The 24,186-nt window shown below is 37.8% G+C and overlaps 1 protein-coding gene across 23 annotated transcripts in view; it reads left to right on the forward strand.

Moving 5' to 3' along the window:
* EPB41L2 (erythrocyte membrane protein band 4.1 like 2) overlaps positions 1–24,186 on the forward strand; it is a 218,817-nt gene that overhangs the window by 98,259 nt on the left and 96,372 nt on the right. For all 23 annotated transcript variants that reach the window (XR_009005263.1, XM_007190851.3, XM_007190852.3 and 20 more), the window contains 2 exons: positions 6,226–6,689; positions 7,412–7,624. Coding sequence is in view for 22 of the 23 variants with exons in the window: in XM_007190851.3 (XP_007190913.2) it covers positions 6,240–6,689; positions 7,412–7,624 (663 nt within the window). In the remaining variant the exon portion in view is untranslated. The remainder of the gene's footprint in view (positions 1–6,225; positions 6,690–7,411; positions 7,625–24,186) is intronic.

A 24,186-nucleotide genomic window follows, 5' to 3' on the forward strand; every position in this document is an offset into this window, starting at 1 on the left:
CTCACGGGCTTAGCTGCTCTGCGGCATGTGGGATCTTCCCGGACCAGGGCTCGAACCCGTGTCCCCTGCATTGGCAGGCAGATTCTTAACCACTGTGCCACCAGGGAAGCCCTTGTCTTTGGTTTTGATCCATCAGCTCAGTTGTAATTACATGGCCAGGTAATAGCCTTCAAATACAATTTTCTTTTTTTTTTTTTTTTAAATTTTTATTTATTTATTTATTTATGGCTGTGTTGGATCTTCGTTTCTGTGCGAGGGCTTTCTCCAGTTGCGGCGAGTGGGGGCCACTCCTCATCGCGGTGCGCGGGCCTCTCACTGTCGCAGCCTCTCTTGTTGCGGAGCACAGGCTCCAGACGCGCAGGCTCAGCAGTTGTGGCTCACGGGCCCAGTTGCTCCGCGGCATGTGGGATCTTCCCAGACCAGGGCTCAAACCCGTGTCCTCTGCATTGGCAGGCAGACTCTCAAGCACTGCGCCACCAGGGAAGCCCTAAATACAATTTTCTTGGTGGTGGGAACTCATTGGTATATTTCTTATTTGGGGGAGGGGCAGGGCTAATTATAGCAAATCACAGAATAGATTCATGTTGTTCTGTAGTCGTTTTGACAGACTGGCATGAATCTTCTTTGAGGACTAAGCCAAGGGCTCTGGTTGATTCCGTGTTTCATACACAATGGAGTTGTGACTGCGTTACAAAATACAGGTGTGCACAGCTGTGTGGTCCTCCATTCAGTGGCCTTGGACAAGTCACTTAACTTCTACTCTTCCATTTATTACCGCAAAATGGGACTAATACCTACCCTGTAGGATGTTGTGAGGAGCAGAAATCATAAGCGTGATGTCTGACCCAGTAAGCAGTGAGTGATAGATCTTATGATTAAAATGCAAATATTAATGCTTTTAACATAATAGTGGGAACTTTAGTTTTATATTTCATTGCTTCTGAAATGTTTTGACCCAAAATCAGCTTTAGTTGATGAGTCTCCAGATTGTTTCTCACAGACAAAGTAATTAGAGAGCTGCCAATTATCTCGGTTAGCTCAGACAAGTGTGAGGCATTTTTGTTTTAATTTTACCAGGGTATTGATTCAGCTCTCAAAATGTAATTAGAGAGTATATGCCGAAAGTCAACTTTGGTCATTTCATGATCAATGTAAATAATATTTTCCACTTAATTGGTACCTGGAAAATGGTACCTTAAAGAAGGAAAAAAGATTTCCTGTGCAGTGTGGAGCCAGTTCAAGTACTCATGAGGGTCTTACTGGAAGACACGATTTTGAACTTTAAGTGCATAAGAATAAGATGTAAGATTGGACATGTGTATATTATAGTTACCTAACTGTTCCCTCTTTTGTAGCATTGCCCTCAAGGACATTACTGTCCCCCCTGATCTCCCTGTCTCACTGTATTTCTTCTCCCCCTTGTGCCTTTTCCCTCTGCCTGGCCCTTAAATGTTGGTGGTTATAAGGGTTCTCTTCAGGGCCCTCTAAGCTCTTTTTCCTAGGCGGTGTCAATGTCACTTGTGCTTTTAGCTATCACTCGTGTGATCACAACTCCCAAACCTGTATCTCTAGTGCATATTTGGTCCCCTTTTAAGACCTGTGTGTCATGTGGCCACAGACTCCTCAGTCACAATGGACTAAAAATCAAGTTTAATTGTGTCAACCAGACCTTCTTTTCCTCGGGTTCCCTGTTTCCATGATGGTTCTGCCGTCACCCAGGCTCTCATAACCTGGGACTTTCCCTGGACTCTTTCTTCTCTTTGACTTGCTGTTTTCGGTTAGACACCACGTCATGTCCAGTCTTTGTCTTTACCATTCGATTCATTTCTTATCCTATACCTCACTGCTTCCTCCGGAGTACATACCATTATCTTATCATGCCTGGATTATAGCACCAGCCTCCTGGATGCCTTTCTGTTTCATTCTTCTCTCTCACCCTGTACTTTACAGCAAGGTTGGGCTATCGCAAATGTGAATTTGATTACTTTACTCCTCTACTTAAAGTGCTTATATGACTTCTCATTGCCTTTAAATCAACCTCCAGACCTTTCTTAGCATGACACGTGAAACCTTTTATGTTCTGGCTCCTGCCTACTTCTCCTACTTCATCATCAGCAATTCACTTTCCTCCTTCCCTCACATCCCCACTCAAAAGCCCCCACTTCGCTTGTACAGTGTTTTATTGTTCAGTACTTGTAGTTTCCTACCGGAGGAATATCCTCATGTTTCTACACACTGGCCTATGCCTGGCACATGCTTCCCATTTTGATTCTCTTGCCTGAATAATGAATACTCATTATTTTAGAGCAACTCAAATGTCAGCTCTTGGAGAAAGGCTTGCCTAATGACTCTCTTCTCCTTCTCCTAATCCAGGTTAAGTGTTTGTGCTGTGCTTTTTAAGTAGCATGCTCTTCCATTTATCTATACCCCGACTCTGCTAGCTCCTTGAAGGTAGTCTTTTATTCATGTGCCTAGGACTTGGCATACTGTAGGGGCACATTAAATATAGGCTGACTGACTGAATGAATGTTTTTATGCTTGCCTATTACAAGTATATAACAATTTAAAAGTTATTTTTTAATTGAGATATCACCCCTTTAAAGTTTACAGTTCAGTAGTTTTGAGTATATTCACAAGGCTGTTCAACCATCACCGCTGTCAAATTCCAGAATATTTTCATCACCCCCAAAAGAAACCCTGTACCCTTTAACAGTTGCTCCCTATTCTCGCCTCCTTCCAGCCCTTTGCAACCACTAATCTACTTCTTGTCTCTGTGGATTTGCGTTTTCTGGAAATTTTATACAAATGGCCTTTTGTATCTGGCTTTTCCTTAGCATAATGTTTTCAAGGTTCATATGGCAGCATATACCAGTACTTCATTCCTTTTCAAGACTACTTAATTTTCTGTTGTATCGATGTATCACATTTTGTTTATCCATCCATTAGTTGGTGGTCATTTGGATTGTTTCCATTTTTTGACTGTTATGAATAATGCTGTTAGAAATGTTCACTTACAAGTTTTGGGGTAAACATATGTTTTCATTTCTCTTGGGTATATACCTAGGAGTGGAATTGCTGGGTCATACAGTAACTTTATGTTTAATTTTTTGAGGAACTGCCAAACTGCTTTTCAGAGTGGCTGTACCATTTTACATTCTTGCCAGCACTGTTGAGAGTTCCAAAATTTCCAATAACCTCACCAATACTTGTTACTATCTGCCTTTGATTATAGCCATACTAGTGGATGTGAAGTGGTATCTCATAGTGGTTTTGATTTGCATTTCCCTAATGACTAATAATGTTCAGCATCATTTCAGGTTCCTATTGGTCACTTTTTCTTTGGAGAACTTCTACTCAAATCCTTTGCCCATTAAGAAAATTTCTTTTTTTGGTCTTTATTGTTGAGTTGTAAGAGTTCTTTTTATATTCTGGATACGGGACTCCTCAGATATATGATTTGCAAAAGACGGTGAATAATATTTTAAGAGACAAGTATAGTACTGATACATGCTACAACATGGATGAACCTTGAAAATGTTATGCTAAGTGAAAATGCCACAAGTTGTATGATTCCATTTATTTGAAATGTCAAATAGGCAAATCTATACAGACTGAAAGTAGTTTAGTGATTTCCATGGGCTGCAGGAAGGAGGGGCTGGAGAGTAACTATGAATGGTACGGTGTTTCTTTTGGGGATGTTGAAAGTGTTCTAGGATTAAACAGTGGTGATGGTTGCACAACCTTTTGATACTTAGAATCACTAACTGTACAGTTTAAGAGGGTGAATTTTATGGAATGTGAATTATATGTCAATAAATCTTTAAAAAGAAAAATCAAGGGCATTTTATTTTTTGAACTTTTCAAGTTTGTACCACTTTTGAAGATAGCTGTGAAATTTCCCGTTGGTCAGGGTGCCAGGCCTTTGAGTATTTTTAGCATTGGCGAGAGAGGAGACAGTGTGCTGTGTCTGCTGTCCCTGCCTATTGTTTTTTATTAAAAAATTTTTTTTCATTTTTTAATTGAAGTATAGTTGATGTACAATATTATGTAAGTTACAGATGTACAACATAGTGATTCACAATTTTTAAAGGTTATATTCCATTAATAATTATTATAAAATACTGGCTATATTCCCTGTGTTGTACAGTATATCCATGTAGTTTATTTATTTTATGCATAGTAGTTTGTACTTCTTAATCCCTTACCCCTATCCTGCCCCTCCTCCTTTCCTTGTCCCCAGTGGTAACCACTAGTTTGTTTGCTATATCTATGAGTCTCTTTTTTGTTATATTCACTAATCTGTTTTATTTTTTAGATTCCACATATAAGTGATATCATACAGTATTTATCTTTTTCTGTCTGACTTATTTCACTTAATACCCTCCAAATCCATCCATGTTGTTGCAAATGACAAAATTTCATTCTTTTTTATGGCTGAGGAGTATTCCATTATAGATATACACTGCATCTTCTGTATCCATTCTTCTGTTGATGGACACTTAGGTTGCTTCCACATCTTGGCAATTGTAAATAATGCTGCAATGAACATTGGGGTGCATGTATCTTTTCAAATTAGTGTTTTGCTTTTTGGGGATATATACACAGGAGTGGAATTGCTGGATCATATGGTAGTTCTACTTTTAGATTTTTGAGAAACCTCTATACTGTTTTCCACAGTGGCTGCACCAATTTCCATTCTCACCAACAGTGTATGAGGGTTCCCTTTTCTCCACATCCTTGTCAGCATTCGTTATTTGTGTTCTTTTTGAAGATAGCCATTCTCACAGGTATGAGGTGATATCTCATTGTGGTTTTAATTTTATTTCTCCGATTAACGATGTTGAGCATCTTTTCAAGTGCCTGCCTGTTGGTTTTTTTTAAATTTTTATTTATTTATTTATTTATGGCTGTGTTGGGTCTTCGTTTCTGTGCGAGGGCTTTCTCTAGTTGCGGCAAGCGGGAGCCACTCCTCATCGCGGTGCGCGGGCCTCTCACTATCGCGGCCTCTCTGTTGTGGGGCACAGGCTCCAGACACGCAGGCTCAGTAATTGTGGCTCACGGGCCCAGCTGCTCTACGGCATGTGGGATCTTCCCAGACCAGGGCTCGAACCCATGTCCCCTGCTTTGGCAGGCAGATTCTCAACCACTGCGCCACCAGGGAAGCCCCCGCCTGTTGTTTTTTTATGTCAGTGGTGCTACTGTTCTTCGAAACTCCCTCTTTGCTTGTGTAAAATTTAGACAGCCAGATACTTTGAGATTTAATTTCAATTTTGTTTTCATTAGTTGTGATAGGATTGATTATTAGATGCATTTCCCCCCCACCCCTATGATGTCTTCATTTGGTTCATGTTGGGACCCCTAGATACTTTTCTTATAATCACATATACTAGGAAAACTGTATATGAGGTTGGGTGGGATGGAGGTTTGGAGTTTTGATTATAGTTTTAGTACCTTTCTTAGAGGACTAATTTTTGCATTAGAATAGTGATGGTGAATTATGGGATTTAATATTGGAACAAAAAAGAAGATATTTTTGTTCCAGATTTAGTTATCTCACAATTAAGCCCCCAATGCTTAAAATTCATTTTTATAATAACTTTTTTTAAAATTTTGGTTTTAATGTGCGAAATTGCAGTGAAATGTGTCTCAGAATTTTCTAGCATTATCAGTAACATCTTCATATTGTAGAATAAGGAGTACCAAGTAGAAAAAAGTAATTTTCCTTAAAAAATTGAATTTTCCTGTAAAAGTTGAATTTTTGGGGTGAATTATTGTTTATAGCTAGATGAAATCAAACGAAAGTAATCTTTCTAGAGCTTTTGATGTTTTGAAGTTTTCTCTGTACAGAATCAGAGAATTAATTCTATTGTGGTGCTAGTTCTGGCTCTTTGATTCTGATAGAGAATTATAAACTTTTTTTTTTTTTTATCACACACACACACTGTATTTTATTTTTTCAAGAGATAAATAGACTGACACCAAGCATTGTACATGGATGACCACAGCAAAAGCAACAATGATTGCAATTACCAAAGAGAATTATAAACTTTAAGGGTAGCAGTCTCCTTTGTCTCTTGTGCTTCTGAACCTTCTTTTTCTAAATGTGTTTTCTCCCTGTCATCTTTCTGCCATTCCCCTTCCCACCCTTCCTTACCCTGCCCCTTGCCTCCAAACTAAAACTGGGAGTTTGTAAAATAACCTTTGGTGATTTTGTTTTGTTTATAGAATAAGCTGTGACCATGACTACTGAAGTGGGCTCCGCATCTGAAGTGAAGAAAGAATCTGACCAGTTAGGCGCAGATGCAACCAAGGAGAAACCGAAAGAAGTAGCAGAAAATCAGCAGAATCAGTCATCTGATCCAGAGGAGGAAAAAGGTTCCCAGTCACCTCCTCCAGCTGAAAGCCAAAGTAGTCCACGCCGCCAGAAGAAAGAGAAAGATCCATCTGAGAGCAGGGGGATTTCTCGATTCATACCCCCGTGGCTTAAGAAACAAAAGTCCTATAACTTAGTAGTGGCCAAAGACAGAGGAGATAAAAAAGAGCCTACCCAAGCTGTTGGGGAAGAGCAGATTTTAGATAAGGAGGAACCTCTTCCTGAAGAAGAAAGGCAGGCCAAGGGTGATGCTGAAGAAACAGCCCAGAGAAAACAACAGGAGATTAAGGTTGACGTCAAGGAAGAGAAACCTCTGGTGAGCAGTATGGAGACGCAAGTGTGCTTGAGAAGTGATTGCAAGTGAAAGCTTTGATGGAATAACCGTGTTAACAAAAAGGTTTTGTTTTGCATCATTTTCAGTTATCTTATATTAAGATACTGCTTTGGCTTACGGTATCTGGAATATGGGTTTTAGAGGGTCTACCACAGCCCTCTCCTATTATTTCTTTTAAAACTTTCAAAATAATAATGCAAAAAAAAATCCCCTGTATATGCAGATCATAAAAAAGTCAAATCTATTCATTTTAGGGTTAGACAGGTACTCTCAGAATCCTTCCACCTCTCCTTTTAAATAATATGCACTTTTGTATCTTTGATTTATTTAGGGGTTCAGTGGATAGGAAGAAGTAGATTTGTATGTGTGTGCCTTTTGGTTGCCTGATGAAGCCTAGGTTTTGCCATGGTATGAAATTGTCATTGGAAATAGTATTCGACATGGTATTTAAATTGTAGTTGCTGGGACGTAGTTTCTTTTGCTCATTTAATGCTGACGTTGCCAAATTGGCAAAATGAGAAAATTGGAGGTGGATTGGGGGAAAGAATATGTAGGAAAATACCCCTTCTGGCAAAGTTTTTGAAATCTTTTAGGCTCACAGTGTTTATAACAATCACAGTTCTTACTTAAGATTTTTCTTTTTCCTGTGTTGCCTTCTGCAAATTGGTCACCTTTAGTATGAACTTAATTTTTTTCCTCCACAGCCTGTTGAGGAAGTAAGTAAGGAGAGAGAAGAGGAGAAGGTAAAGGAAATACAGGAGGACAAATCGGATGAAGCAGCAAACAGGGAGACGAAGGAAGTTCAGACCAATGAGCTAAAAGCAGAGAAGGCCTCTCAGAAAGCCACCAAGAAGACCAAAACTGTTCAGTGCAAAGTGACCCTCCTGGATGGCACCGAGTACAGCTGTGACCTGGAGGTGAGACCGGGAGCTGTTAGGCGAACTATCTTGATGTGTGGAATGACAGCAAAAGTATCGTCTGCCCTCATTTGTGGCCTGGCACAGTGAATAGATTTTTGTGTTCCTGTAAGATAGTTTGTCACAATTCCGCATTTAAAAAAAAAAAGCAAAACAAGAAAACACAGAAGAGGGTCATCATTTCCATTAGAAACGATAGTTCCTGACCCTTAAGGGTAAGCAGGGCCGATGTTCTGCCAGGCTGCACCGGTCATGTGTATTGGCTGGTGTCTGTTGTGGATGGGCATTAAATAGTTTGAATATTACCCATGGCCATAAGTGTTTCACTTGAGGAGAAACATTGCACTAGGTTGAAATTTCAGAGTAATGAAATTTCAGCAGTTTAATCCCAAGTGTTTTCATCCCGAGACAGATAATGATTTAAAATCTAGCTTATTTAATTTAGTTTCATTTAATTAAAAAACACTCTTGATTTGCAGAGCATATAATTGATTAGCACTGATGCTGACCAAAGCCAATGTAATTTTTTAAAAGCATTTAATGCTTTATTTTATGACAATCAAAAGAGCCTGTTGCTTTTCATAGCTAAATTACTTTATTTACATGACGTATACTAATAGCTAATGTTTACTGAAGAACTCTGTGAAGAATTTTGCATGAGTTACCTCGTGTCATATTTATAAGACTTTGTATGAGGTAGGTATTATTATGGGTATTCCCATTGTAAAATGAGGGAATGTAAGGCTTTAAAGAGGTTAAATAACTTGCCCGAAGTTTACCAGCTAGTTAGTGGTTTAACCAGGATTCCAACCCCAGCAGTTTGACTGTGGAGGTTGTGAACCTGACTGCTGAACTACTAAGATGACTGCTTCATGGTCCTTACGTTTACCTTTGTATTAGTTATGTAGAACTTAATTTTACTCATTTAGTTACAGTTGTTCTGCTATGTTAGTTGTTTTGAGAAAAGGAGTACAAAAGATGATTAAAAATCCTTAAAGCTCTCAGAGAGAGAGAATAATACTGTATATCTCTCAGTAGTAGGGGTAGGGACAATAAGGAAACAGTAGAACCGTGTTCTGAACCTGACTCAGTTACATTGTTTTTGATCACATGTCCCTCATTTTTCCTACCTATCCTAGAAGTTAGGAAGTCTAGATTTTGAGAATCAATTTGTTGATAACTTGTTATGTGACCTTGAGTCACTTACGCAACCTCTGTGGGTCAAACTGAGGCCCAGAAATTGACTTTATCTTTACAATATAGGATTACTTAGATAATCTTGAAGGCCCCTGTCATCTATCACCAAAGCTCATGGTTGACCAATGTGCTTTATGGTTTAAATCTACTTTTGTTGCCTGTCATTTAAAAAAAGTCAAGATATATTTAAAAATACAAAAATACCAAAATAATAGGAGAGCTGTGTATTTATCATTAAAATTTTAACCAGATGTCACCATTTAGCCATGTGTTTTAGATATTTTTTAAAAGAAATAAAGCATTAAAGATATTGCTAAAGTCTTATTCCCATCGCTCCTCTTTCTCTGCATTTGTCTTTTTATCACGTGTAAATCTACTTTATTCATTTTAACTGCCATATAGTATTCCTTTGAATGACTAACCCATTTTATCTATTCCCCTGCTGAGGCACAATTTCTTTTATATAGTTTAACAGTCAGTGCTTCAGTGAACATTATTATATATGTTTCCTTATTTACTTCTGCAAGAGTTTCTGCAGGGTAGACACCAAGGAATGGAATTGCTAGGTTGCTAAGATGCTGTTTTACTTCTTTAGTTTTCCCAGATATTGGCAAAGCGGTCTCCAAAGTGGTTATGACAACTTAAATTCCAACCAGCAACCACTGTTAGATTTTTCCACATTGTCATCAGCACTTTTTGTTATTAGAATTATTAATTTTGACCTATCATAATGGTGTGAAATATCGTCTCAAAATTTTAATTAGCATTTATTTGATCACTGTCAACTTTTACTAGGTTATACAATAAAGACAACAATAGCAATAACAAACAACCTCCAAATCTTCTGGACTTAAAATAACAATGGTTTATTCCTTGCTCATGTTATATGCCCTTGGTGGGTTGGCTGTAGGCTCTGTTCCATGTCTTCTTGAGTTTTGGACCAAGATTAAAGGTGTATCCTCCACCTGGGAAATGCTGGTCTCACAGTAGAGGGGAGAGAAAACATGGCAGAACCACACTCTGGCTCTTGACTCTTCTGCTTGGAAGTAGTGTGTACCACTTTCACTTTCATCTCATTGACCAAGCAAGTCCTGTGGTTAAGGTTGATGACAGTAGGTGGGCAAGTATGATCCTGTCACAGGAAGAGCATATGGTAAATAATTGAAAACACGGAAATAATCCTACAATTTACAACTCGGGAGGCTGAGCATCTTTTTATAAGTTTTGTTTAGGTTCTAAGACTGCTCTAGGAGTTTTAAAACTGGGCGTTCTTTCTCAGATTAAGGATATTCTTTTCCTAGTTTCTAAGACTAAACTAGAAAGTTTCATGAATAGGTGGTGAAAGACATGAATAGGTAGTGAATCTTATCTAATGTATTTTCTGCATCAACTGAGAGGATCATATATGTTTTTGTAATCTATTAATGTTGTAATTTACATTGTTTTCTAGCATGAAGCCGTCTTTGAATTCCTAATATAAATACTACTTGTTCATGATGATTCGGCATTGATTTTGTATTTTTAATCTAGGGTTTTTTGCATATATTGTCTTTAATTTTCTTTTATCAAATTATCTTCATCAGATTTTGTTATCTGGGTTATGTACTAACCTCATAAAGTTGCTTCCCTTTAGTATTCTCTGGAAAAATTTGCCTAAATTAGGGATTTAACTGTTCTTTGGAGATCTGGTAAAACTTGCCTTTAAAACTGTCTTGGGGGAACTTCCCTGGCAGTCCAGTGGTTAAGACTCCACACTTCCACTGCAGGGGGCACGGGTTCGATCCCTGGTTGGGGAACTAAGATCCCACATGCCCCGCAGCATGGCCAAATTAATAAAAACAAACAAAACGAACAAACAAAAAACTGTCTTGGGAAGAATATTGTTGGGAGGTTTTTTTTTTTCTTAAATCATTGGTTTGATTTTCCAATAGTCTGTTTCTGGTTTTCCTTGAATAAGTTTCAGTGATTCATATTTTTAGCGGAACTGCCCATTTCATCTAACTTGACAAATCTTTTGGTATGAAGTTGTTCGTAGTGTTCTCATCTTGTATCTTTGATTTTGATTCATTTTTAATTTCTTGTGTTATTTGTGCTTTCTTCATCATTCTTGCTATAGAGTTAACCATTTTAATCTTTCAAAGAAGCAGCTTGGTTTTATTTGTTTCTTTTCTGTTTTGTAACATTTTGTTCTTTATTTTTTCCTTGGGTTTATTCTGTTTTTTTCCCCAATTTCTTGAGTTGAATATTTGAAAAAAAAATGTATGCTTTATGCTTTCATGGCTCTAATTTTCCTTTCAGGTACCTCTTGTTGAGTGCATAAGTTGTGAAATACTATACTTTTAATTGCCATTCAGTTCTTCATATTCTCTCATCCCATTATGGTTCAACTTAAATTGGTTGGAGAAGCAGAGGAGTCTTTATTTCAATGACGGTATTAATTTACAGGTTGTCTTTTCAGCTAATAAGTGATTAGTTAATATACCATTATAAGAACGAACTTTTGAGGATAATAGATAAATTTGAAATAAGCTTGTAGCATATAAGTGTTGTGTAAACTTTTTTCCTTCCTGTCAAGTACAAAGCAGAACAAAATTTGAGTAGACTTAAGTGATGTGACCCCACAGCAGATTTTATGCACCTGGAAACCTAGGCAGTGACTGTATATTTGACCAGAGGCTGTAGTTCATCAGTGTCACAATAGTTGTCACAATGCAGGCCTTATAAGTGGTATTTCCTCTTTTGATTAATTTCTCTTTTATCCAGTTCTCCTTCCCATCTAGGTTCTTTGAGTTCTTAGTATCATTAGAATGGGTCTGACACTGATCAGACTGCTGTTACTTCCTCCTCAGGAGCAGAGCCCAAAGAACAGCCATCACGTGGTTTGAGCACGCTCTCGTTTCCCAGTTCCAGCACTGACCTTAGGCAGATGGGGTGATGTGCTCATGCTGCTTATCTGTCGTTCTGTAGCTCTGTACCGGAAACGGGTGTCTGAGGACTACTTGGGGGGAAGTATGTTGTGGGAAACTGTGACTGTAAATGAACTTGCAAGTACTTGAGGAAGTGAATACAGTGTGGGAAATAAATACTTTTACTTTATTTGGTTGGGGAGATTAGATTTGTTTCCAGCTGTTTACTGTCATTAAAGATGATAATTATGTCTTTCATGGCTCTTTAGAGGCCTATAGTTATTGCTTGCTGTTTTTCTTTCTGTATGTACATGTATCTAATTTTCAATTAGATTTTTAGATTGTAGCATGCCTACTGAAGAGGGCCTAAATGCCTTCACTTAGGGCACCTACAACAGTAGAGGGAAGCATGGCCTGTACAGGAAGTCTTGAGGAGTTGGAACAGCCTGACTTATAGGGACCTTGTAGAGTAGGATGAAGTTCTACAAGGCAAGAAATGCCAGGATAAGATGATTAAAACTGATCAATAGAGCAAAAAGGAGCTGGAAGAAATGGACCAGAGGTTGTAAAGTTACTAGTATAAAAGACCTAGCAAGGTCAAGAATGCTATTTGATATTAGAACATGGCTGCAGTAATTTAAGGGGGACTTTTTTTATCCACTGCCTTGGTTACGCTACACACCAGTGGTTTTTATAGATATGGTTTTATCGATGTGATTAGAACATTGGGAAAGTTAGGCAGATTCCTGTTTTTGTTATCTGTCAGTACCTTTGGTCAACAGAAATACCCTTTTTATACCGTTTAATGTCAGTGTTACTGTATTAACTGAATAATTTTTTTTAAATCAAACACAATTCTTGGGGATATTTTTATTTATTTGGTGTCTTAATATCATCTCTGCTTCACAGATTATTCCCTTAAAATAGATAGATCGATCTCCATATATCCTTTTTTATCCTCCCCCCAGCCCCCTGCCCTTTCCTGGCTCTCTGTTTCTACATTCTTGCTCCCGTGGGCCATCTGAACCTATTCTTGAACCTCAGGAATTAAGTGGAGAAAACTGCCCAGGGAGCCATGGCAACATCGTTTTCAAAACTGTTATCTTTGAAGTCTGCATTCTTTTGAAGAAAGAGAGTATATATTAATACTAAGTGCATAAAAATTGCTTCACACACAGTATTTATGAGCATAAATATTGGATAATGGTGCATTTTTGGAGAATGATTTTAGTTAAGTACAAAAACAATACGGAAATGGCTTGACTTTAATGTTATTTCTGGCTTATGTAACAGTAGGCTTATTGCTAAGCCGTGCATTAATTTTGACGCAAGGCCGAGTCTCTTTGTGCATTTGTTCCAAATCTTTGTGTGAAGTATTTTTTCATTAAAGTTAGTAAAAATTACAATTTACACTTGTATACTAGTCTGTCATCTCGATAATAAACTGAGACCTCAAATATTTTTTGAAAAAAAAATCTTTACTTTGAAGATTATTGTTTTTAATGAAGAAAATTTATAATTTCTACTCTCTGATATGTCTATTTTTATCTCATTGAGATATGCAATGGTATGTGACAAGCCTCTTTGGTACCAGAATTTAATGGTAAAGAATTTTTGGGAGTCTCCTGGATTCTGCGTACCTGTTCCAGGGACTCTGCTATAGGAGGACTCTTGTGATATTGCCACTGAAGTCATTTACATACTCCATGTGTTAAAACAGCAGGGCTCCTTCCTCTGAGGAAAAATACAGTAAGATTTAGTTGGTACCATGGATATAAAGTCAGGAGATCCGTGTTTACTTTTCTTTTGACTCTTTGGATGTCTTGGGGAAGTCACTTCCTCTTTTTTCTTCTATTCTCAGATTGCAAAGTAAGAATGAAAATATTTGCTTCCTCTATTTCTAGGATTGAGCTGGCTTTACTACAGCTGATAAGTCTGTATATATATTTTTAAAGTCTGAAAATAAATGTGAAAGTTCCTGTAAGACTTCGGAAGCATGAGTGAATGTGCATTCTGAGTTAGAGTTGCTCACATTTTCCTCTGGCATCTGAAAGTTTTTCCCACGTGTTGATTTTGTCTGAGAACTGAGGGCATTGTTCCTGCCCACACAGGAATGTCAGTGCCATTTTTTCTCAGTGCTATGAATAAGGCTGTCAGAATGTAGGCGCTCTTCGTCAGTGTTCTGTTGATAAAACTGTTTATCAGGCAGTAGAATGTGTCAAGGTCTTCTTGCCTTTCTTGTGTAGAGTACTGGCCTCAGAAATCCAATTTGTTATCATTGCTTTTGAGTGTTTTATGTACTTACTTGATTGTTTATGTCTACTGTCACCCTCCAAGGCTGTTCTTTTAGACTTCTATATAATCGACCCTTACTAGGTTTACGAGTTAAATAGTTTTAACTGTCTACATCTTGTAGAGGATCTGGAGGTTGTGGCCCTCTAAACTCCTGCAAAATAGCGTTAGATTTAAATATGATTTAAATAGAACTGTGAACAATTTAATTGGCATATATTATATGCCATTTAAAATTCCAGTGACATAGGTCCAGATGGAATGTCTCTGGTTAACTGTCCATTTGTTCCTTTAGCTCAAAAAGGAATTTAAGGTGATAATTCTATCCAATAACGTAATTTTTGTTTAGTAAATGGGAAAAGGCTGCCATGCCATGTGAGTAGTTGAATACTTTGGTCCAGCTTGAAGAACATTGAGGGGTTCACAGGAGCCGAGCAGACTCATTAGCTGGGCATTCAGGACGCTGTTGCGTATGACCTCAGGATGTCTTTTGATCGATTACTATAGGATTTTCTGTGTTTTCCCTTGCCAGCCAAATTGGTCTTCTAATAAGGCACTGAATTGTCTGTCCTTTCTTTCCTCAAGTTTCTGATCAGATCATCTCTGCCATTTCAATTTCCCCATCCACACGATTCCCCCCAATCTTTTAATGTCCAACTTAAATCCAGCTGTCTGGAGGTTTTTTCTTCCTCTGAACTTGCTTTCACCAGTCATTGGACAATTAATCATGTGCTGCCTTGTGAGAGTCTCTTGTATTGTTGTGTTGAACAACAGCTAAACTCTTGTATTATTGTTTGATTTTTCTCATGCTTATGTTGTTTCTTCACCTGGATTGTTAGTTCCTTGAGAAAAAGAACTTTCTTCTCTCTCCCCATAGGGCATCAATGCAGGACTGTGCCTTTAGCACTACTCATAAAAAGTTAATTGTTGATTTCTCTCTGCTTTCTCCTATGTATATAAAACTTTTATCCTTATCTAAGCTAAATGATTGTGTTTGCTTGTTTGTGTTCCTAGTTCTTCTCTCCATCCTTTCCAGTTAGAAAAGAAAGATTTGTGTGTGTGTGTGTGTGTGTGTGTGTGTGTGTGTAATCCTCCACCCTCTCATATTACTACGTCTATCCACAGCTGCCCTGCTTTTTAAGTGCTTAGAAACAGTAGGCTAACTTTTTGTAGAAACACTTCATGGGTTTAAATAAATGAAAATGATTTATTAAATTTCTATAAAGGCTGTGAACTGACGAGGCGTGAGAGCGATGCAGAAGTGGATAAGGAGTGGTCTTGGCCCTTCAGGATCTCACAGCACAGAGAGAATGTAGACTCCCAGAAGCCTAAGAGTTCTTTCACACAAATCTGAGCTGCCACAGGTCAGATGGCTGCTGGCTGGCTGGGTGTAGGCTGGGCTTGGAGAGGGGAGTATAATTAACACCTTACTCCCTGCCTCTTTTTCTCTAATGCTCCTCTTTTCTCTTGAGCAAACTAAAGAATGATATGGTTTTAATTTTTCAGCAGTCAAGAATTCAACCACATTGGTTCTCCTTTGTCTTCCCCACTTTTGGTTTCAAAATCTGCGGATTGCCGTTTTTGCCCTTGCATCAGTGGTTTTTGAAAGCATTAAATTGACACTTGAAAGTAACTTCTCACTATGAGTAACCATCCTGACATAATTTTGAAGGCAGCATCTATCTCTGCCTGCCCCTTTCTCACACGTGCTGCCAAGCAAGCTGACGCCTCAGTAATTTACTACTTAAGTTTTACTCTCACCTGAGAGTGATAGTAGAACAGGCACCAGATCTTTGAATGTTTTTTCCTGTTTTGGAATGAAAATTATTTGAAGGTTGAATAACATTTGAAATAGTGGGGAAAGTCATTTTCAGAATAAAATTTGTACTTTAAAATCTGTTCAGATATGTTTTCTTGCTCTCTAACATAAGTAGGTATTAAAAAAATTTTAACTCCTTTTCAGAGTTCATCAAATGAGATGTAATTTTATTTTTCTTTCATTCAACAAGAAACAAAGTATCTTTTGTTAAACCCCTTCCCTGGGAATCCCTCTGTTTTCATTACTGTTTTATTTCCAGTCTCTTTTCCAGTCTTCTCCTGAGCAAATTAAAGATGTTTCTGACAGTTTTTATTTCTCAACCATTAGGAAATTTTGCCAAATATTCTCCTCCTTGATCCTATCTCCCTATTCCCCCCCACCAAGGTTTCTATGGAGATTGTGTGCAGGAGCTTGAATGGGGGAACAGAAATTTGAGAATCTTGCCTTTACCTGTGAGCGTTGTTGAATTTATTTCACGGAAGCTCGAGCTGGGGCCATTCTTTCCATCCATCCTTTCCACAGCGGGATCAAGACTCTGTGGCCTAGTGGAAACATGTACAGAGTTTATCATCCCTATTTACAGCACTTTAACATAATATGCTAACATTTGAATCTTAAAGGGATCAAATGCAATATAACATAATAAAATACAGTCTATAAAAAGCACTGGATTAGTCAGAAAAAGTTTCTTCATGCAAGGTGGCTAAATGATTAAAGTACTGAAAAATGATCTGTCAGATTCCTATTTTTATATTTGTTATATTCTGCAACAGAGTTTCACATCAACTCTGTTATGATTAGGAATATTATTCTTTTTTTAATTCTAGAGAGACAGCCTCAAAACTACTAACTGAACTATGTTTCATAACTGTGTGCTATATTTGCAGAATATGCCATTTTAACCTGTTTTGAGTTGTCTAGTTTTGTGCATCATCTAGTTATTAACATAGGAAAGAATTTGAGTCTTATTATGATCTGTTTATTATATTCATTGATCTCTTTCTATATTTCTGTCAGCAGCAATTTAAAGTGAATCAAATAGGAACACTCTAATAAGCTTTTCTTCTATAGCACAGAAAGCTTGTCTGAATCAAATGTCAAAAGTCACTGTAGGCAAATAGTTTACAGAGAATCTGCTAGCCTACAGAGATTTGCTGCTTATGGTTTTTTACATAAGTTTTAATGGAAATGGTATTTGGCAGTTTCTTAAAAAGATACTTAGAAAAATTTGGTGTGCTCATCTGGCTAGAAGTTTGATACCAGCCTCTTTATATAATCTAACAGTTTTAGTCACTGCTGTTTTTTAAGAGGTTATAGTTTTCACAGATTTATTCCAAGTTTTGCTGTTCAAAGTGAATAAGAGAAAAAGCTGGACGAAAAGAATGTGGAGTTTCACTTCTTAAAAATTACTTTAGTGACTGGTTACTGACCTTCATTAGTGATGGTATATAATTTTTAAGAAAAATAGAAAGTTAAAGAAGTCATATTTCCACAGTATTTTATGAATTTGGCCTCAAAATAGTATTCATTTAAATATATATTGTGAGTTTAGAAGTAATTTTTGTCCCCCAATATTGATTTGTTTACTGTCTGAGAAGATAAAGAGAAAAGTATGAGGTATAATTTGTCCTCTTAAATTGAGTATAGATTTTACTTTCAGAGGTAAACTTTACCTGTGAAACAGGAATATGCATATAGTTGATAAAATACTGTTTATGGTTTAGATAAAAGTGCAGAAGTGCCAAGTTATTATGGGCTGGAGTTGGTAAGCGAATCTTCATTGAGGAGAAAGGAACTCTTAGACTTCGAAGAATGATGTACTTAGGAAAACTCGGCAATACTTAGCCTAGTACATTTTTCATTTGAAAATGGTTAAATAGTAAAATCCAAGCAGAAATTTGGGGTTATAAGAAAAGGCTTGAATGCCTACTTCCTTATATGTCAAGGATAGCATAATAAAATGTAAACTCTGTTAGGAGCAAACCATGCTGGCCAGCGCTGTCAGTTTTGGCCCAGGCTTTCCGTGGCTTGGCTTTAACTAGGAATCCTCTCCTCTTGCAAAGCCAGAATACCATTGGGGTTCAAATGGATTAATCTCTTCACTTCTGCTAAACGTTAAGAAGAGGTGGGCTCCCACCCATAGGAGAGGTTGCAAAGTAAACATAAAATATAAAAAAAATGCATGGACTCTATTGTTTACCCTTTTCCAGTCTGCTTTCCAAAATTTTGTTGGCACTGATTCCATTCTCTTTCTCGCTTTCCGTTGTCAGGGGGGAAAAGAATATGTGCATGTTGTGCTCATGTGTGCACTTAACCCACCTCATTTTAGAAGAGCTAAATGTGTGTTTTCAATCTACCATCTTTAATTAGAAGTCCACTTTCTACTTAGGAAAATCTGGACACTGAGCCTGTTTTGTCACTAGGATAAAGTGAAGTGGGCCCTCTCCCTCAATATAGCCAGGACGTTTTCTGGATATCTCATTATAACAAGACTTTTAATTGGTTGTGGTAGCTTTAGTAGCATCTGTTTTGACATTGTTTGTTGTTTTCTTACAGATGCTTTTTGTTAGTTTTTATTTTCTTGATTCACTATTTCCTGCAGGTGTCTAGATAGTCCATTTTGTTTTGCATGTGTGTTTAATTGGGCAGAGCAGAGGTAGGTCATAGGAGAAGAATGGATGGAAATGCTGTTCTACTTAACATATGTTACTTTGTTTTTTGCAATTAATAGGTATAGTTTAGTTCTTATCCACTCGGTTTGGGTCCTAAGCTATGTATTATGTAAAGTTTGTGGCTTTGTTCATCAAACATTTCTGGACCAAGCATTGGTGATAATGTTGGTGGAGGGGGGGTTCTTCAACAAGATCGGACTTGGGAGAATTTCACTGTGCAGGGTCTGATGCTCAGCATTGGGATGTACGTTAACTCTATTCACTGTGCCCGAGTCAGTCAGGCAGGGGAAAACTGCCCTTGCTGACCAGTTCTATAAATGTAGACATAAGAATTCCAGGAAATGAATTTACAGTGAGAGATAACTGCCAGGAAGAATGAAACATTTAGATTTATTGGTCATTTAATTCTTTCCTTCATAATAAGAAAGATGTCAGATGGTGCTAAATCTCAGGATATCTTTGTGAGCATGAAATTCAGAGCAAGGGGTATTATATCAACATAGTAACAGGTGTCTTTTTTTTTTTTTTTAAGAGATTTATTCCAGACTTTTATTTCTTAATTTCTTTTGAGACAGGTCTTCCATTGAAATCACTTCCAAAAACCCAGATTTATAGAATTGCCATTACATGATGCTATCTTTTTTTTTTTAATTAAATTTAATTTTATTTATTTATTTTTATCTGTGTTGGGTCTTCGTTTCTGTGCTAGGGTTTTCTCTAGTTGCGGCGAGTGGGGACCACTCTGCATCGTGGTGTGCGGACTTCTCACTATCGCGGCCTCTCTTGTTGCAGAGCACAGGCTCCAGACGCGCAGGCTCAGTAGTTGTGGCTCACGGGCCCAGTCGCTCCGCGGCACGTGGGATCTTCCCAGACCAGGGCCCGAACCCGTGTCCCCTGCATTAGCAGGCAGATTCTCAGCCATTGCGCCACCAGAGAAGCCCTAACAGGTGTCTTTAGCCTCCTGTAGCTTGATCGAAAGCCACAGTGGAGGGTGAATACATCTGCCAACAGGTCAAGAATAATTGTGCTTTCAGGCCAGGTTACCCTTCTTCCTAGTGATACTGCTAACTTCCCACTTTTCGTTCTCCCTATTCCTCCCCCTTCAGGAAGCCTCGTTGGATCTGTACATTTGTTGGATACATATACATACACTCAACCACCTACCCTTTCTTCCCCTAACATTTTAGACCTTTTATTCCTGGGTCTCCTGCAGTCAGATTATTTCATCTATCACGTATTGATTTTTACTTAGGTTTCCCAGTAAATGTTAAACTAACTCCAAATTCTGCTGGAAAACTTATGATGGACCTTAGTATTTACATTTGGGCATGTTACTGACCTAATAGGTGTGGGGATGGGAGTTGAAGTTGGGAAGGGGAATGATTGGCCTGAAACCCATTTACCATGTAAAAATATTATTTCTGTTGGAAAAGATTCTGAATTTCAAGTAGCTGTCTGTCACACGTCACGCTGCATTTTATGGCAGAAGTAATATAGGAGAGCTTTGAGGTGACCATCTGGATATGTGAATACATATGTGCAGAGAAGCATTATAAAGGACATTTCCAGCTTATGGACAGGTTATATATATGTATACGTCAGTAAGTTATTTGGAGAGTATGTTTTCCCATGGAAATAAGGCACAAATGATTAGACTTTCAAGTTGATTTGTAAAAGTCTATAAAGTTTTTGAACTGAGTTCTGGGTGCTAAATCTTGGAGCAGGTGGATAAAGACAGAATTTCTACCCCACTTTTCTAATTCAGGCCAAAATTTAAAATCCCTTTTTATTTTCATATTCTTTTCCTATTGCTTGTTGCTTTTTTCCCTAGACTTTCTTGTTCCTAGTTCCATGATGATATTCTGTTACTCTTTTGTAGTATCATAATACAAAAAATGTCCGATGCTTCCTGCTTGCTTTTTCTCTGTCCAGAATTAAAATTCCTCTAATTTCTCAAACGTAGCCGATCTCTCACCTAAATAATGAGAGGATCCGAAATCTGAGTGCATGACTCCTGTGTGGATGATTACTTGTATTTGCCTTCTAGGAGGTATTTGCATTTTAACAGAAGCCTGTTCACACTAAAGAATCATAAGTGGTAGAGTTTCACTCAGGAAGCCAAGGGAAATGAAAAAACGAAAGCAGTTTGTGAGGGCGGTAGAGGGCTGGGTTTTTGGCCTTTGGATCAGGTGGACATACTGCTGGTAAGGTGGCCTTTTGGGGAGGCATACCCAAATGCTCCCTAACTTTCTTGCTTCTGAACCTCCATGTTTCTGATGCCTCACACTTTTTCTTCTTATGTAGTTGAAGTAGTTGCTTTGTGTGTGTTTTAAGTCAAGCAAAGTCTTGAAGACTCATCTGTTGCTCCCTGCTTGCCCATGGTTAACAAAGACCTTGCCACTTTGTCTTTTGTTTTACTTTAGTTTGTTAGTCATCTACCGGGAATGAAAAACTTTTACCTGGGAAAAAAATGTCAAGCTGAATAGAAAGACTGCTGCTTCAGATCAGTGTTTAAAGACTGAGATATCTCAAAATGAAATGTACTTTTTTTCCTAAGATTACCCAGAAGTTGCTTGTCATTGAGTTCAAGAATCAGAAATTCAGGTGGTGAGGTATAAGGAAATTACTGTTATTTCTTAAGAACCTTTTCAAGACCTCTTTCTTTGTATCAGATCCTGTTTGCCTCTGTTTTAAAATAATAATAAAGTAATAAAGTAAATATTTAAGTGATTAAGATTTTTCTGCATTACAACTTGACTTCCACTTTGGTCAGTTGTTAAAAAATACTTGAAACACTCCTGGCCAGTAGAGGTAAGAATAGTTTCATTGGGCCTGATCTGTGATAAGATCTGTAGTCAAACAGGTGTCTTGTGTTTTTCTACCTTGTGATTTCTTTCTTGAAGGTAGTCTCAAATACAGTTGTCATTAAAGATTGTCAGATAAATTTTATGTTATCGGGCTATATGAAACAGTCATTTTTTAAAAAGATTTTAAGTGAAAAGTTGAACAATTGATGTATCAGTTAGTGCGTTGGGTCCTGGCTTTTGTGTCTGGGTCTTTGAAAGGGGCAAAAGGTGAGTATGCTCCTTTGGATGGTGCCTGGCCGGACTGAAAACAGAAAGCTGATGGACTTGAGCGTGAGGGCAGGTAGTCTTACCATGGGAGAGGGGATCTGTTTGCCGACTTTGGTATCAGCCTTGCCTCATGGTCAGAATCCTTGGTTAAGCTTTCTGAAAATACAAGAGCACAGAGGCTTTTTTTTTTTTTTTTTTTTTTTTTAGGGCAGTGAAACTATTCTGTAGGATACTGTAATGGTAGAGACACGTCATCATACATTTGTCCAAACCCATAGAATATACAAGACCAAAAGTGAGCCCTAATGTAAACTATGGACTTGGGGTGATTATGATGTGTCAGTGTAGGCTCATCAGTTGTAACAAACGTACCGCTCTGTGGGGGATGCTGATAATTCGGGAGGCCGTGCATGTGGGGGGGGTAGAGGGTATATGGGAAATCTTTGGATCCTTTGCTCAATTTTCCTGTGAAGCTAAAACTGCTCTACAAAATAAAGTCTAATACAAAAATTAAAAAAAATACAGATGCCCAGGTGCTATCTTTGAGGATTCTGATTCAGTGGGTCTGATGCTGGACTCGAGCATCTGTGCAGCCAGACTTAAAAACTGCTTTGAGAGGCCATAACATGCTGCCTACCAAGGCACTCCCTGGCAGAGCACCTGCTCCCCAGGTATATGGTGAATTGATCAATTAGCTCCTCCTTGAAATATGAACATGGCTGGTGGGGAATTTTCCCCTAGTGGTAGGGAAGTGAGTGGAGTAGAGCTCCTACAGTAAGACTGCAGGAAGTCTTATTAAGTGTCTGTCTGGCTGAATTTGTCTGGTTCTGATTTGCTTTGAGCAATGCCCAACATATAGTAAGGGCTTGATGAATATTAGGTGCAATTATTATCATCATGATATTTTAAACTCCTGACTATATTTTTTCTCAGGATCTTACTATTTTTCTTGAGCGTTTGATGAAAATGCTAACGTCCTTTGCCTTGGATGAATTCTCAATATCTTGCTATTATATTTTATCAATAACTTAGTGACTTGGAAGGTCCATAATATAAACATATACCACTTAAATAATCACGTTCACTTTGTAATTAAAAGAACTTGCTTCGATTCAAAAATCAAACATTAGTATTTTTATAAGCAGGAGGAAAAACAAGATTTAAAAACAGTACAGTTTATATTGAAAATTTTGAATAAACCCATCTCTACTGTCCAAGGATTTAACCCTCTTGTTGGAGAGTCAGAAGAGAAACATTGGCCGTAGCCAGCTGGATTAAGAAAACAGCATCAAAGATCAATTTATATGCTTTAAGCTGTAGGAATAGAAATATAGTTGGATTTTGCATCTGAGAAATTGCAGGCTATTTGGCAGCTGTTCGCTTAGAGCAAATGAAGATTTAGATGATTTTTCCTCATATGCTACAATACCATTACATTAAACTATTATTACCAAAGGAAGGCATTTAAGGGACCACATTTTATGAATAGCTGAGCAACCGACACATACTAGAACTGACAGAGGTGTTTATTATTCCTTATCGTTTAGTTAAAGTGAAAAAATAAGTATAATTCCTTGTGTAAAATGTGTGTGTGGATATTTACATTTCATCAATAAATAGTTTGCTTAACAAGCTTCACGATCCATCGCTCTGGAGGTTGTGTGAGATTTTTCTGAAGCTCCATTCCAGAGCTTGGCTTTCAGATTACCCTGGAGCGAGCATATTGGTGAGAGGAGTAGACTTGGCTTCTGGAATAGCCGTCGGCAGGCCGGTCCTGCAGCTGGAGATAGAAGTCCTCCAAGAGGACACCCTTTGGTTAGCTAGCTGATTCTTGTGTCCTGAAAACAGATGAAAACCTCTGGTTTGTGGAAAATAAAAACTATAACCACCTTAGAAATGAAGGTTGTGGCTATGGATGAAAGAGTAAAAGTTTGATGTTTTATTTATTAAAAATAAAATTAACATTTGTTTGCCATTTTCCGTATACCATAAAGATGAAACATATTTTTCTATCTTGTTTGCGATCTAAACTTACCTGGTTGCTTATGAGATGAATTGCGTACTCAGTTAAGAATTATGAAACATTTCAAACACCAGCAGACTGGGGTAGAAAAGCATGCCATCTCAATACTGCATTTAGACTTGGATAGAATGGGAATCACTGAGCTCATGAAATAGGGTTTTATAATATAGAAGAAAGGCAAGCTCCTCTGTTCTTCAGGAGTTAATTAAGGTATGCATGTGATTTTATTAAAGGTGAGCATGTATGCATCTAGCTACACTAGGGTTTCCTTTAATATTATTGCAGGACACAGTTACTGGAGGGTATTGTGCAGTGTGTTCTGGTCTAGTGTGTGTTTTGTTTTGTAGCAGCTTTTTAATTTTTATTTCTAGCACCTAAAACTATATTGAATAGTATTTTATGTCATTCATGTCAACAACACTGCAGAATTTCCTCAATGTTGAAGCATAATTCCTTGAATCCTGTGGAATGGAAAGAAATAGAGAGTCTGTAATGAACTATGAGAGGATTTTTCTTTTTCTTCCCTCTTCTTTTAGAGGCTGGTCTTGAAGGAATACTATATAAGAAAGATTTCTGCTT

This window comes from Balaenoptera acutorostrata, chromosome 14, assembly GCF_949987535.1.
Source record: "Balaenoptera acutorostrata chromosome 14, mBalAcu1.1, whole genome shotgun sequence".
NCBI lineage: Eukaryota > Metazoa > Chordata > Mammalia > Artiodactyla > Balaenopteridae > Balaenoptera > Balaenoptera acutorostrata.